Below are 16,378 nucleotides of genomic sequence, written 5' to 3' on the forward strand. Positions count from 1 at the left end.
AAACATTGTTCTTAACATTCAGGTCTTTTACTTCTGATTTTATGTAATATTAATCTGCAATAATTTCAATTTTCTAAATAGAAAGCTGAATATAAATAGTCCTAATTGCACCTTTGTTTCATTTACAGGTTTTGAGCAAACTTACCATTGACTAAGAGCAACAAGAGTTTTGAATACATAATTTCTGTTACTTAGATATTAAAATTCAGTTAGATATTTTTAATTAACAACTTCTGTTCTTGGCTCTAAAAATGCAGTCATAACTGGCCATAATTGTAATTTATAAAATATTTTAGAATAAATTGTGTTAATGCTTACCTAGCATACCAAACAATGGAAGAAAAAAAAAAAAGAAAGGCTATGAAGAAAAATGACATATAAAGAGCTGTAGACCAAGCAGAAAGAAGCCTCTTACCTGGGGCTTCTTTAGTTACATCAGTGTACATATACTCAGTTTACACATGCTGAGTTTAATATGCTCATTCTGTTTATTCTTCACTGCATTTTATTCCCAAGGATGGAAAAAAAAAATTATCTCTGTATTTTATTAAGTAGAAGGACTGTAGTTTCCAACAGTATGACTCTTGGAAAACACTCAAGAGAAGAGGTTTCTTACTTGCCTCTGGAAAAAACTTTGCTTTCATTTACATGTTTATTGTTATTACTAAAGATAACTGTGTAACACATATGCAATAGATTATCAGGACCTAATGGAGTTGTTTCTAAGACAGAGGCTTTTTACTCCGTGGAGGTCTTCTGCTGCCAGTGGGCTATTTGCTGAAGAGTTAACACTGAATGTGATTCTAATCTTGTATTACTCAATGTAATTCTAATAGTTATCTTTCTAATAGTGGCCCTCAGTGCAGACGTACAAAACACATTGTCCTTCTATTTTGGTAAACTGCTTAACTGAAGCTATGTGATAAATGAAGGAGAAATCATGAAATACAATACAGAATGCACTAAATATGGGTTTCTTATAGTCTGCTGTAGGGAGGTATATTTTAAACTTTTGGTTTTATCCCAGTATACCCTTCCACCATTCCAATAAATTGGGTCCTGGGAAAGTGAGCAAGAATTATTTGTAAAACATTGCAACCTTGATGGGACAGATGTGCATTCTCAGAAACTCAGTTCCAACCTAATTAAGAGCTTATGGAACCTATGTAATGTCTTAACTGATCACAGCAGCAAACATGAATACAATGCAGAGTATGAAACAGTAATTTTATGTGTTTATAGCCACTTTCCTTTTTTGGATTAACCTCACATGTTTGGGTAGTTGCTGTTTTTAGCTACTTTTTAGAGTTAGAAAACAGAGAAGGGGTAAGTACATGTTGTCTGTCATCCTAACTAAAATACAAAGTATAGGGAATATGGAAGTATGTAGATTTCTTCCACTGATTCCCATTCTACAAAGAGACACTGTTAGTCTTGAAGGGAGAATTGTGCATGAAGATCACTGTTTAGATGATCAGGCATGGAATGTAAGAAATATTAAGCAAAAATGTAAAAAACATGCATTTCCTTTTTCGGCATAAATGAGCTCTGATATTCTAAGTATTGACTAATGGTATGTCTGTTTTTAAAGGTGAAGCTGTGACGGGAGAATTATCAAAGCTCTTAGATGAAATCAAATTGTGCCAAGAAAAGGAATACTCTTTTGAAGATCTGTCTCATACAATATCTGATCATTATCTGGACAATTTTAGTAAAATATCAGAGGAAGAACTTATGACCAGTGGAAGCCAAACCAAGCTTAATGTAGTAAGTAAGATGGGATACAAAGGCATTATATATATATATATATATATACACATTTTTATGGCACATTCAAGAAATAGTACAAGAGTAAGCATAGTACAAGTCTAACAATATAACAGTAAAAAAGAATATAATGTGCTCATTATATATATTATATTCATGTAGAATTTAATGTTCCCCTAATTTTATAAAGTTATTGTCTGCCAGACCTAAGAAAAGCTTTTGATGGCACCACTAATATGACCAAAAGCTCAGGCTAGTTTGTCTTTGAGCATGGGGAGTGCAAGGAGATGGTGGTTTTTGTTTTGAGAAATCAATTGAAATCCGTGTGCTTAGTACCATACCTGAGACTAAAGGCTTGTAGGATCTAATCAGAAGTGCCCCCCAAAATAAGAAGCTAACCATCTTCAGTTATGATTCCTACACATTTTAATTCCTGGTAGTTAATGGTATTAAAGACTGGGTGTGTAATACTGAAAATTGTTGTGGTTCTGATACTTCAGTGATTTCCAACTGCAGTTAAAAATTTAACTTGATTAATACGATTCCTGTGAATAAAGTCCTATAGGATTCATTTTTTCATTACATGGTAACAAGGCACTTTTTTTTTTTTTTTTTCTTTTAATTGAATTCTCTTCCTCAGTAAGTAAAGTAAACGGAATTGCCCAGGAAATAATGCACGGAACAGAGCGAAAATATTACATGCTAAATTTCAATTTTATTTATTTATTTATTTTTTTTTTTAAATAAGTTAACAACAATTATGCTCATGTGCAGGGAGAAGCATAGCAAGTTAAGGAATTTTATGTGCTGAAGGATTTGTTACAATATATGTAGACAGAATGAAATTTACAAAGATGGTTAGCTGCCCTAAAGTGCAGTAGCTACTTTTATAAAGCCCTTCTACATTTGAGCAATTAGGTACGTAACCCAAACTGAAGTCAGTCTAAACAAGGTACTGAACCCGTTTAAGCATTTTTATGCATCTTTTTAGTGTCTCTCTGTATTTAGGTGCTAACTGCTATTTAAATCTGCTCAGCTGCTGTTTTGCAGAAAATGTAATCCATATAATTCTGTCTACTTGGAATGAAATTTTTAGTGACCTAAATGAAATAGAATGTGAATAGGAAGTATTCAGTCAGTAAATCTGTAATTTACCTGGAGCCGGTAAATCAGGCAAATACATTTGCTGAGATTTTATCTATTTGTTTATTGAACCAGAGGTGTAAACAAATCTTCAGAAACAGGGACTGGTTAAAGCATATTCTGTCTCTTTCCTACTAGTGAAACAAGCTTTTCTTTCAAAGAAAACTAGAATCAGGGTGATTGTACACACTCCAGAGCATGTTTTCCCCTAGAGTAGACCCAACTACACAGGCTTATATATGGAAAGAACTCTGCTTTGATGTGCGATTTTGCTGTTTGATCTAAAAGATCCATTTCATTTTTAAAAGTATTTTAAGGTTACTAAGTCTGTTCAGTTGCTGCCTGGCTGCCTAGTAGCCAGAAAGTTTGTTATTCCCAGTTTGACATTCAGTCTTATAGTTTGGGGAAGTGCTGCCTTCCCTTGGTGTACAGACTCCCTGTGTATTGCATGGGTGATATGAAAACCCACAGGCTCTGTAAGGAGCCATCCAGGCATCATCAGGAAAAAGCACTGAAATGAAGAGAAGTGTTTAGCTCTGGTGCAAAGGTTAATGTTGCCAACTATTCTGGGGGCAGAACCAACAAGCAAGGTGGTTGTGAAGGGTGGAATGAAGGGCGATGGCTGAAGAAACCTAAATGAGTATTTATATATAAGAATGTAGATATACAGAGAGAAAGAGACAAGTAGAAACATATATAGACATGGAGAGGCATAAATAGATTCCTGGATATGTATTAAGGAAGAAAAAGATTCTTACAACTTTTTTCTGACTTCAGTGTTCTCCTTGCTGGGAAGCTTCCATAAATAATCTCAGTAGGGTAAATGGGGACTCCTCTGTTTTCTACATCCATTTAGCTCACATTCATTGCTACTGCATGTGCCAAGACCCTTTGGAAGCAGGGGCAGCACAGGAGTGTGGTGACACTGGAGCACAGACTCTTTCTGCCTGTGGGACAAAGTGTTGTCTTTCTTTTTTACCAGCTCCAGCACAGGGGTGAGAACTGCACCAGGTGAACCTCTACAAGCAAGCACTTGCTTCAGGTTCAAATCAGCAGTTTTTCCCCTAACAGGCATTGCTGATTGAATCAAGGCAGTGTCAGCTCTGAGCTGGTGCAGAAGTCAGTTCTCCATTGGTAATGTATCAGGTGATGTTATGTCCTGGACAAATGCTGGGTCCAGAGATTGGTGCAAGCTTTTGAACTTCTGTAATCCAATGATCTGAACAGGTTCCAAAACCTGTCATGTTGTTTTTTGAACCTTGAGAGATTCTCCGAAGGAACTGGCTGCTAGGAGACATCATATCCGTCCCTTTGCATCATGCTATTCTTCAGAGAAATAGGAGGGCAAGGCTGAGGAACTTCTGTTGGTAATAAGAGCTTGTGAGTCAAGACCTGGTCAGTTGGAACAAGGACCATCAGCAGCCACCTCCTGAAGTTAGCTAGCATGGGCATATGAAAGAGAAAGCTTCAGGAAATGAGGGATGTTTGCTAGCTTTTTTTTTTTTTTTTAACAACTGGTTCTTTTGAAGAGGACCAAATCACCTGTGGCACTGCTCTGGCTTCGTAAAGTTTAGATTGATTCAGAACTGAAGAAAGGTAAGTCTGTCTATCTAGTACGCAGTTTGGACTTCTGTCCTGTTATTTGAAAGAGCAGAACTCGCTGTTTTTGTTTTGCACAAGGATACCGGGGATGTTTACTTTTTAATGCAGTAACTGGACCATAAAAGGCTTCATCTGGAAAGTGGGAAAGTGGGGTTCAGTTCTCTCTATGGAATAAAGATGGGTTTGACATCACATTTACAGTCTCCCAAATAAAAGGTCTGAGTTGATCCCCTCCAGGATTCTTTGTGCATGACAGCCACTGGAAAAATACCAGTGCAATCCTGACAGCATGACTTAGGACTGCATATTCACTAGTAATTCTGTTCTGTCTCTGGCCTCAGATGTCTTGCATTGTTTGTTAATCAATGATAAAGCATCTATAGAATACTACATTTTCTTTTGAAGAAGTTGTGTGTTAGAACTCTCTTAGGGCAAGGACAGAATTGAATCCAGTCATCCATTTGCCAAGTTGTTGGATGAGTAGTGGTCCAACTACTCAGCATGTTTTTCTGATTGAATTAGTGGACTTCAACCTCCAGTACAAGCTTTTTGTCAAATTTTGCATTGAAAAGACTACATGTTTTACTACAAGTTTTATTATGTTTCTGTTGACCAGGTGTATGACTTGCGACACAAGGCATTAACAAAACCAGAGGTCAACATGTTTACAGTATCTTAAAGTCAAATAAGAAGTGGAGTTTACACAGCTCTGATGTCAGGTGAAACTGAAAAGGAGGTTCCTAGATAAAAATTTTTGGTTTAGTCACCTTAATTCCAAATTACAAGTCAGCTCTCTGTTGACATGAGTAAAAATGCCCCCACAGCACAATTCCATTCCAAAAGCTGAAAGGGAAACTGGATAAAATTTGGGGTTCTTGAAGAACAGTTTGTGGACCGTGCTATCTTCCTGAATAAGAACAGAGGTTAAAGGTTTTGAATGCTTGTTTGTTAAATAGTACAAAGTCAGATGAGAATAAGTGTTTATTTGAAGAGCACATTATTAAGAATAAACTAAAGAAAGTTAAAGCTACACCAGAACTTTTATAATTTTCAGTGCTTGATTTTGCAACTCTGTCTTTGTTTTTATGTACTTCTGATGTGCTATCATGTAAAATATTCCATATTTTCTTAATCCTTCTTCACTATTCATTAAAGTAAGTGTTGTAAAAGTTATCACAGAGCAACCCCCTGTTCATTGTCTCCACAAATTAAAGGCCAGATTGAACATAATTTTGTGTCTGGAAATGGGGGTCATTATGCTATTTTGGAGTGAGCTCCAAAAAGGCGTTTATATATCTAGGCATCATTTCAGTTCGAATTGAGCATTTCTCTCAAAGGTGCATACACTGGGTGGAGTTGATGTTGGATTCATAGATTTTTACTCCCGTTTCCCTTCTGCCTTATTTTTCATTTTGCTCATTATGACTTGAATATACTGTTTAGCTCCTCTGTGCATGCAAAGACATGGAAAGCCTAGACAGCTGCTGCACAGGTGAGCTGGGAGAGTTTTCTATCTATGTATTTGTTCAGTGCTGGCATATTACATAGTACAATTTTACTATGTTTGCGAAGTGCATTACTTTAACTCCAAATAACTGGGATTTGACTGTTCAGCAAATCAGAAAATGAACTGTGCTTCCAGAATATGAGATGGGAAAAGATGTAGGAAAATCCTTGATTGCAACAGTTCAGTTAACTTAGGAATTTCTTTTTAAAAAATTAAACTGTTTTAAGTATGATTGCTAGCAAAATCAGGTTTTCACAATAACCTATAATATTTTCAGTTTTCAAAAAAAAGTATAATTTTAGAAGTATTTATTTTCCAATAGATGGCAGTCTGGCTCAGTAATTTCAAGAACAAAAGCAGCCATCTTATATAAGAGTTTTCCAACTTTTTTCATTGCTATGTTAAAATCATGCATTTTTAACACAGTTGATAGTACAAACTACTTTAAAATGTCTCTAGTTCCTGTAAGAAGAAAAATTTTTGAACATCATGGCATGCATTTAAGCTACAAACTAAAATCTCAGGGCTAAATTTACAGGTATTTTATAACATAGAAGTTACATGTCAAGTGTATATTCAAAAGATCTCTGTGAATTCTAGAGCAGGTAAGAAAATTTAAATGGGTATAACTTGCAAACCAAAGATCCAGAAGAATTAAGTGTCAGGAAAACAAACACAAGATTGTTGCAGTGTATATTGTGAGGAATCTTCCAGAGCTCTTGCAAGTAAAATGCTTTGATTTAGATTCCTCTTCTCCTGGAGTATTAACAAACATCATTATCCATTTTTTGTCATGTTTGGGGTTCCTGTGTATGTACTCCTGTGGGAATGAATTGTTCTAAACATGGTATTAAAAACACAAATATGCTTTTTTATTATGATGTACTTACTCATTGTGTTTCTTAATTTAAAAACAATCAGTAAGTTGAGAGATTTTTTTTTGTGTCCACATAAGAAAAAATTCCTATAGATACCAATGTTATGCTACTTTTTGTTTGTATGTGTTTGCAAAACAAAATATAGAGTATTAAGAACTTCTGCACTCCCCTATGTACACATGTGCATGTATATATATATATGTGCAAGATATACATGTTGGATACAATACATTTCAATCTTTTGTAATTTTGATAATGTAATGAACATTATTAATTGACTCAATCAGGTTTATCTTATTCTGTTCAGAAGGTGATTATGTATTTCTAATCCTCAATTAAGAATGAATATGAGAAGTGTTGTGTTCCTTACACCGTGAGTATAAACAAATATTCTCCATATTTGGAGTTAAGGAACAACAACAACAAAAAAAAGGGCAGAAAAATTTTGAACTAATTTTAAAATAATAAAACTCTGCCAGACACACTAAATAAAAATGAAGCTCCAAATGGAATTATTTTCTTCAGATCAGTCATCTTAATCTTGTGTGGTACATATTTGCTTGCAATGTTTGCTTTTATATTTATGCTATTATGTTGAGAAGCATAATACATAACCTACATTATAGATTTGCAAGTGGAAATGCAGTATCTTCGGATTTGTGACATGAGTTCAGACTAAATAAGATACAATTCCAGAAAATGCTTTTCTTCTTTTAAGATTCTACTTAATTATCTGGAGTATATACTGAGAAACTTGTTATCAGGTGCCCCCATTTTTTTGCTTACAGAATAAAACTGAAGTACTAAAACCATGTAGGATTATAGGGACTGTACTACGGAGGGATTTCTCAGAAGTGGCAGCAGTACATCTGATTAAATTTAATGTGGTTATATAATAGATAATAAAGGCTGGCAGCAGTAATTTAAATTTAAACATGAAAAAAGGTTCTGTATAGTCTCAGGAAAAAGATTTGGATTTCATCACAAGAATATAAATGTCAATTTATCCTTAATTCTGTCATCCAAAAAGGGAAGTTGATACTTACGTACACTCAGACAGAATGAGAAAAATAGTCTTAAAAACTTGTCAGATTAACATTGTTGAAAACCCTGATGGTACACATTCAAGTGAAGATTCACTTTCAGCTCCCATGTCAGAAAATCAAGGTGAGGTTATATAAAGACAATAAAGCTATGATTATGGATTTCTTTTATGTTTAAGAGATTTGAAATGATAGAACTGTGTGTTTTGGAAATAAGTTAGTTTAGAATGAATATATTAAAGTTGAATAAAATTTATGCATGGTCCGTTATTCTTATCTTTTATCTAATACAAAGAAAAATTAATTTAGATAAAAAGCACATGCACAAAAATTTGAAAGTGATTACTTTTTATTTTGCAAAGTAATAATCACTGGAATTTGTTGAAGAATTTTGAGACAATTTAGTAGGATTATTTGAGGATTCAATAATACTGTGTTTTTCTTTAACACAACATTTAAATAAATAATGGGTGTGCTGAAATAGTACAATTGCTGAGATCGATTGATGTCTTGGATCAAAAGTGGCATCTTTGACAATATCACACATTTGCATATAGGCATTATTTGGAGAGTGAGACAAAATTCCACATGATGATGATGGGCAAGCTAGAAGTATGTAGCTGATTGATGAGGATAAATTAAAAACACATTCAAGAACAAATTTGGTTACTTATTTATTAAGGAATATTAAGGAATTTATTATGGAATAGTAAAACAATCTGACCTTATTTTTTGGGACTCCATGGAGAGAAGCAGGTATATTTTAAATTATTTAATATACTAAAAATTACTGATTTTGATAATACATCTTAGCTATAATTATTTTCACATTTTGTCTTTTTGATGTCAAAGAAAAAGTAAAAATAATTTTACCAAGGGTCAGTGTTTGGAATACTTTACTTAATTCCCTTTTTATGATAGTGATAGATAATTTATATATTGCCAAATTATGACATGGAAAGGATATTGTATTGTTGATCCCTAGCTCTTAGTTCTAGTTTGGTTACAAATCTCATTTTACAAGCAAATGCTAAGTCTTGTTTCTGTTGGAAATAAAGATATGAAAGCCATCCCTCACAGGGTATATAAACCTTACATTTTAAGATTCCCTTGTTGCAAAGGTCTACCCACTCTCTGAAGATAAGATTATATAACTTTATAAATTGTTTTTAAAAGCTACCACCCAACCGAAAACCATCCGTTAGTTCCAGTTTCTTATGCACACAGTGGTATTTCCCACTGAGAAGAACTGTTGTTGCTGTAATTAGTTTGATCAGACATTTATAATCTGACATCCAGTACCAAGCATCCACAGTTTCTGTCGTCAGGTATGGTATAAGGTACTATACAAAATGGTTTCTAAATTCTATCTAAATATGAGGTAGTCATTGTAAAGAAGCAGAGGGAAACATACGAACTTCATACAAATGTTTGCCCCTTCTGTTAGTTAGCTTACCTAGCCAAGGGAAGTTCAGACATTTCTTTGTTATTTTTTCCTAGCCTATGTTCTGCAGTTATTAAAAGAACTACAGCAGGTTATTTTCTGTATCTGTAAGTTATGCTATGCTTCAGTACAACATCATAAAGATTTCTTTGTTGGAGGGATCCTAACTGCAACCGGGTGGAACTCTACATAGAATAATTTGCCCGGTGGCATGCTTCACAGCCAACTAAATTAGCCTGCAGCTCCCTGCTGCTGTGATTTCTGGTAGAAGTATTGCTAGACAATCCTCCAGTGTGCTGCACAGACATACCCTGTGAGACAGTCAGCACTTATTTAAGAATATAAAATCCCGAAACATGACAACAATTTAAACTACATGGAGTAAAGAATAACTAGGGGGAGGTGCTGGCCAAGCCACCAGTTCATCTAATCTGTATTATTAAGTACTACTACTTTTCTGCTATGATGGTTTTCTGAATATTTAGTCAGTCTGCCCAATTCATATGTGTGGCAAATTCCTTGACTCTCAGATACTTGCAGGAAAATAGCTTACAGACATACGAATCTTTCTGAATGTAGTTAGGTGTTTACCTTGCACTGGTGTGTAAATGTATCTAATCCTTTTGCTCCAATATGCCACAGTGTTTACCTCAATAACCCCTGTATCAGGATGTTTTGCAGAACGTGTGTGGTATGTATAGGAATTTTCTTTTACTTCCCAAGTATATACTTGCATTTATTCTTCCCTGGTAAAATCTGACAGAGTAGAAAAGAACAAATAGTTTGTGCACACCCTCCATAACTTGCAGTACTTCAGGCTTGTTCTTTCTTAAAGCTTTCATTTTCCTGACTAAGTAATCCTAGCATTTGCAAGTTTATTTTGTATGTAAATCTTGCTCTACTACCAACCACTTTGCTTGCCCTGCTGTGGACTCTTTCATTCTAGCTAAATCTCTTTTACATAAGGATCTCAGATATGGGGGTAGCATTTTTTTCCATATAAAGTCATTATAATATAAGCTTTTCAGATCAAAGAGCTTGTTTATTTTCATGGCTATAAAGCTGTATGTAAATTTGGGATGTTTTGCAAATGATTTGTACTACTTTATCTACTCGAGAATCCTGTTGGACAGCTATGTTTATTAAATTAACCACAGCAGATCCTTGCATTTTTTCACAAATACCATTTTAGATCAGAGACTGTCATACACTGTAATAGTGAGCACGTATGTAATTTGAAGACTAATCTCTGTGTCATTATACTCAACTGGGTACCAAAGAAATCTACTAATCTCAGGAGGATTACCCAGGGTCTGTAGACTATCAGAACTGATCTTGAGATCATTTTACCAATATGGAGAATATTTGCTTTAATTAGATATTTTGTGTGTGTGTTATTCAGTGTTTAAGTGAACCTTCTTTTTCATCCCCGTTTGTGCCTTTCCTTTTCACTTTTAAGCTGCCTGTTCCATTGTGGGCATTCTTGCCATGTTTATGCAGCAGAACACTTGGCTCTTCTTTTTCTTCCATACTCTCAGTACCCATTATCCTGTGAGTGTGCAGTACTGAGCAACATGGTGTGCATTTTTAAGTTACAGTTTCCAGCTTAATTTGGGATTTTCTGAGAGAGTTTCAATCACTTCTGAAAAACAATGAGAAGATAATACTATGAGGTTTTCATCTAGAAATGTGATTTTGCAATATTAACTTCAATGACTTTGTGTCATACAAAAATAAATCATCAACAATACTGATGACTTTTGCTATTACTGCTAGCTATTACTGCTATGACTGGTATCAGTCAACAAAGATATTTCCTTCAAGCCTTGGCTTTCCCTAGAGGCCTGCCAAAAAACTGTCATGGACTCACACTCTCCATTTCCCATGGGTTTCTCCTCTCCTCAGACTTTTCTCCAGTACTTCAGCCAAAATGAAGTTTGCAACTTCTCCCTCAGAAGAGAACAAAAAATTTTTTTCAACATGGTCTTCTTTTTTTTTTTTTTCCTTTCTTAAAATTCATTTTCTTCCTAATCAATCAGAGTATCACCAGCACAGATGTAGAAACTCCAAAGGTACGATTCAGCTGTATAAACATCAAGTATCTCATGTCGCTGCAGATACACAAGGTGTCTTGCATGAGGCTAAAATGGGCTCTGTCATGCTTTCTGGAGCAGTGATTAAGGTTCAACAGCTACCATGCAGTGTCTAAAATAGCACAGGATGCCTGTTATTGGCAGCTGAATCCTTCAAATCAGTTGCATAAACAGAGACATCTAGTCCTGTTCTGGTCAGCAGCTGAGACATCTTCATGGGTCTCACAGATGTGAAAAAGGGCTTGGAAAGTTGTGATGTTCTAGAATTGAAGTTAGAGGCAGAGTACCCAGTGATGGCACTTGACCTCAGTGTAGAGGCAACTTAATCAAGACCCAGATGTCCATCCAGTAGATGGGCAGTGTTAACAGTAAGGACTCAGAAATATTTGTGAAACTTTAATAATCCATTTGAGCAATAGACTATGTAACTAAGTATGAGACTGACAAAGAATGTGAGGGACCTCTCTAAAATATAGTTACATTTAGCTTTTAGTTTCTAAAAACATGTTTAGTCTCTTTGAAAAATATAGTTTCGGTAGTTTTTAAAAAGCATGAGTTTGAATATGTAGATTTATTTTTCACAGTCATATGTAGGTGTTTACCATAGGGCAAAGGTAACTGAGTTAATAAGGAAAGAAGGAGAATGAAGTTGCACCAAGGGAGGTTTAAGTTGGATGTTAGGAAAAAATGTTAGTTTTAGGTAGGATGTTAGGAAAAAATTCTTTATTTAAGTTGTGAAGTTTTGGAACAGTCTGCCCAGGGAAGCAGTTAAGTCACGATCCCTGAAGGTCTTCCAAAAACATATAGATGTAGAGCTTAGTGATATGATTTAATGGTGGACTTGGCAGTGCTAGGTTAACGGTTGGACCAGAGGGTCTTAGAGGTCTTTTCCAACCTAAGTGATTCTATCATTCTATGAAAGCTTTCAAATGTACTCTTTTCTATCCCACAAACTTAAAACAAAAAGTAAATAATTTTAGAACTTTTTAGTAATTGATTTTTCTGCATGTTACATTGGCAAGTTTTTCTGTAATATTTCTAGAACTTTCCCTCTGTTAACCAAACCAGTGCAGGTTTGGTTGTGTGTTTTAATATATAGCGACGTGAGAATAAATGAGTGTTCTACTATACAACAGGAGACAAATAGTAGAGAAAAAATGATAAAATTCTTAAATGCCTTTTGTATATACCTGAAATCACCATTGATTTCATGTTTGCTCCATTAGTAGAAGAATAAACTCAATAAGTTTGGAACTGGCAGATGAATAAAGCCTGATGATTACCATCTGATAGGAAATGCATGAGAAGAGTGAAAACCATATGGGTATGTCTCTCATATGTTTTCTGTTGTGAGGGGAACAGCATAGAAGTTTTGTCCTTATGGTCTAAACAGAAGATGGAGTGTACAAATCCGTTAAAGCTACATGGGTCCCTACAGGATCCATTAAGGGATGGAGATAAATACCAATGTATTGTTTCACTGTATCATATTCTATGATTCTTTTGAAGTTGAATAAGCAGGTACTTTCTTAGCAGTAGCAGTCCCAGTTTCCCTTGTTCCCTTCTTCTTAATAAGAGAGAACAGGATACGAGTAACATGAATGGTCACTATTTTGCCATACTTCAGAGGGCAAAATCCCACGATAAGATAATACAAAAAGAATGTTTTCTTTAAAAAATATTTAGTAGATGAAATTAGAACATTTGGGCAAATGGACAGTTTTGTATTACTTGCTTAATTTCTTTCTTTAATTTTTTTTTCCCATCCTGCTTGCAAAAAACACATTCATTTTCTCCTTGACACATAAAAAGAGATTAAGTATGTTTGTCCTTAAATCTTGAAGTAGCTGACCACTCATGACATAGAGTTTCATTACATTCTGTTGATAGATTTTTTCAGTCCCTGTGAATAAGCTCAGCAAATAGAAAAAGAATGACAGAAAAGTACATTGGACCAGATTCTTACACCTCCATAAAGTATGTGATCAGGAGTAATTCAGAGTAGAGGGGCAACTGCATGATTTTTACAGTGCATTAGAAATGTTTGCCCATGGAATTAGTGCAGATCAACAATGTACTATAAATGCGCTCCTTAGTCTTTCTCTAACTTTCCTATATACCAAAATCGTAGTCTGAGTTCAGTGGTGTAACTTTTTGTACTGGGATTAGAAGCAGAAACTAGGGTTACTTGGCCATACACACATCTGTTTTTACATTGCTTTCTCTGCTTTTCCAGAAGGATGTAAGAGTTGAATGATTTATACCATTTTTGATAACCTATTTTCTTTTCTCTAGTCATCTGTCCTTCCTAAACTTATTATAAGCCTCAGTTTAGTGCCATGAGGGAAAATCTCGGAAGAGGCTCTTCATTTTTATTTGCTTCAGTAGTTATTTGAAATTGAGCAGTTTCTATTAATACTACTGTTATTATTTCTGTTGATATTGGTACTTTGCCCAATATCTTTGGAATATGAACTATTAAAGCCCGCAAAGAAGCACCCTCAGCACTGCCAGCCAATCTTAGACACAAATCATATTAAAATGTAATAATGTTTTATTCCCATGCTGAACTTTCTTTTAATTATTAGTAGTTGATTCCTTACAGGTTTTGGAATATTTACTACCCTGCCCTTTTCTCCGTCCAGAATGGTGTTTCCTTTAAGGAATCTCAATAATTTTACCATATTACTGATTTAGTCATAGATACTTCATAAGAAGTAGTATTGCGTAGGAGTTGTAGGTGAAGGCATGTCACACTGGTTTGATTACCTTTTTTTTTTTTATGGTACTTTTAAGACATTGTATGATCACTGGCTGAAGAAAGAATTTAAGTATTAGCTCTTAAGTTATCGAGGAGTATGTCTGGAAAACAAAGTAAGGGTGTACTTTTGTTGGGGTAGGTCTGTCCATACTATGTTGAATATACCACAGCTAAAAAGAACAGTATAGAAGAGTATAGAAGAGAGAGTGTGGGAAGAGCAATGAATGTCCTAAATCTTCTGGTAGTCCTCATTAGTGAGATAACTGCAATGAAATGACTATTTTAATTATATAAGACAGGAAGAAGCAGCAGCTTGCAGTATGTGAGCTTCATGCTGGTAGTTTTTCTTGCCATCCATAGGAAAACCTTTGCCTTCCTAGTGAAGACGATTTTGAATTCTGCTTCCACATATCTTTTGAATTACGAAAGAGTAGGAGTGGGAGACAGGATTTAGCTGGACTCTGTGTAAGTCAGGCTGCACAGAGAATTGTTGACAGTGCTGGTCAACATCGTCGCTGACAAGAGATAGTTGATGTGCTATTCAGCATCTCTTATGGTGTGTGTGTATATATCTGTAATCCTTTTTTTCACCTGTAGGAGAGTCTGAGGCCTTGTACATTTTACTGAGATCAAAAGGTGGATTACTGTTTGACTGATCTTTTCCAGTTAGTCCTTCAACTTCTGTAGCCCACTGACTTGACTGTCAAGTGGCATCATCCGGCTGATTGTTAGTTATTCTTCTGTATTGTTTTTATATTGTATTTAGCATTTAGGTACAATATGAGAAACTGCTGGCAATTTGTTACTAATGGATCTAAAGATAATCTAGTACAAATGTTCTTTAAGGTCTTTTTGATTAGCTGCTCTTAACCAGCATTCATCTTCAGATAGATGACTAACTCAGTGCTGTATATAATTCCTCTTTAGAATGGCTTTGTCTGCTCAGGTATGGTTTTCTCTTATGTCCTTCATTAAACCAACAGCATCTTAATGGAATAATAACTTCATTTTCAGTAACACACTTTTACTGAGAATATGTATGCTAAATAAAAAACTGCACTGGAGGAGTAATAAAGTGGTGACTTCTGCCTACTCAGTTACCACCTGATTTTTCCCCTACTTTAATTTCTGTTCCTTCTGCTCTATTTCATGACAAATAATGTATTTTCTATAAGTTTCATCATTCTGCCACCCACTTACCCACCCTCTCTTTCACAACTTTAAAAAAAGAAAAATACATGGTTTACAGCTGATTTGCTTTGCAATTACATTGCACTGAGTTTTTCAAATGTTATATGATAATATTCAGATAGTATAGGGATGTTGAATACAGAGATGCCTCTGTAGTTATTCTCCAAGCAGTATTTTCTTTACTTTCTGTGACATTTAAAGCAAAAAATGCTGGTCTTTGCTTTGAATTACATTTTTATTCTTTATGAAAAGTAAATATGCATAAGCTTTTATTTCTATTTAATATTTCTGAAAATATTAATGGTCAATTTTGCTTTTCTGCAGGCTCCTGTACCTTTCATTGTCAGTTTTTCTCAACTGATACATGAATTTTTCACAGTGAGTCACATTTTGGAGTGAGTCATGTGCATATAAACACAGTCCTTGATACAGGGAGACACATAAGCCTATCATTAACATGAGAAATCCCATTAACTTAATTGGAACTATTCATGTGCTTAATGCTTAAGACTCAAGAAAAGTTGCCAAATTCATGCATTTTTGCATAGCCTACATTTGTGTATGCCCTTTCTACATACCAACTAAGGTCAAACCTCCTATGCCTGTGGGATGGGAAGGCATCCCTAGAAATGCATTTCTGTTGCATAGAGTGTCATTGCAGACTATATGGCTTGCTGGACTGAATTCCCCCTTGGGGCTTTATCCTTCAAAGCGATAAATTCTTTTTCCATGGCCAAGCAAAGCTCTTGAAGTGCTTTGATATTAGGTAATATCAAATCAGTTATTCTCAGTTAATGCCAAGTATCAATACCAAGTATCAATAGCAATCAATACCAAATACTTGGTATTGATACTTGGTATTAACCGTGCAGGCAAATGCTTAAAAGACAGTTTCAATTTGTTTTACCTAATGTTAGGAGGAAGAAATTTGGAAGGCAATTCAGTCCTG

General features: G+C 35.0%; 1 protein-coding gene across 7 annotated transcripts in view; it reads left to right on the forward strand.

The window, feature by feature from the left end:
* Nucleotides 1-16,378, forward strand: part of ANKS1B (ankyrin repeat and sterile alpha motif domain containing 1B) — a 441,289-nt gene that overhangs the window by 88,563 nt on the left and 336,348 nt on the right. For all 7 annotated transcript variants that reach the window (XM_048061064.2, XM_066994511.1, XM_048061063.2 and 4 more), the window contains one exon: nt 1,592-1,767. In XM_048061064.2, coding sequence (XP_047917021.1) covers nt 1,592-1,767 — 176 coding nt within the window. The remainder of the gene's footprint in view (nt 1-1,591; nt 1,768-16,378) is intronic.

Source organism: Anser cygnoides, chromosome 1 (assembly GCF_040182565.1).
Source record: "Anser cygnoides isolate HZ-2024a breed goose chromosome 1, Taihu_goose_T2T_genome, whole genome shotgun sequence".
In the NCBI taxonomy this organism is placed as follows: Eukaryota; Metazoa; Chordata; class Aves; order Anseriformes; family Anatidae; genus Anser; species Anser cygnoides.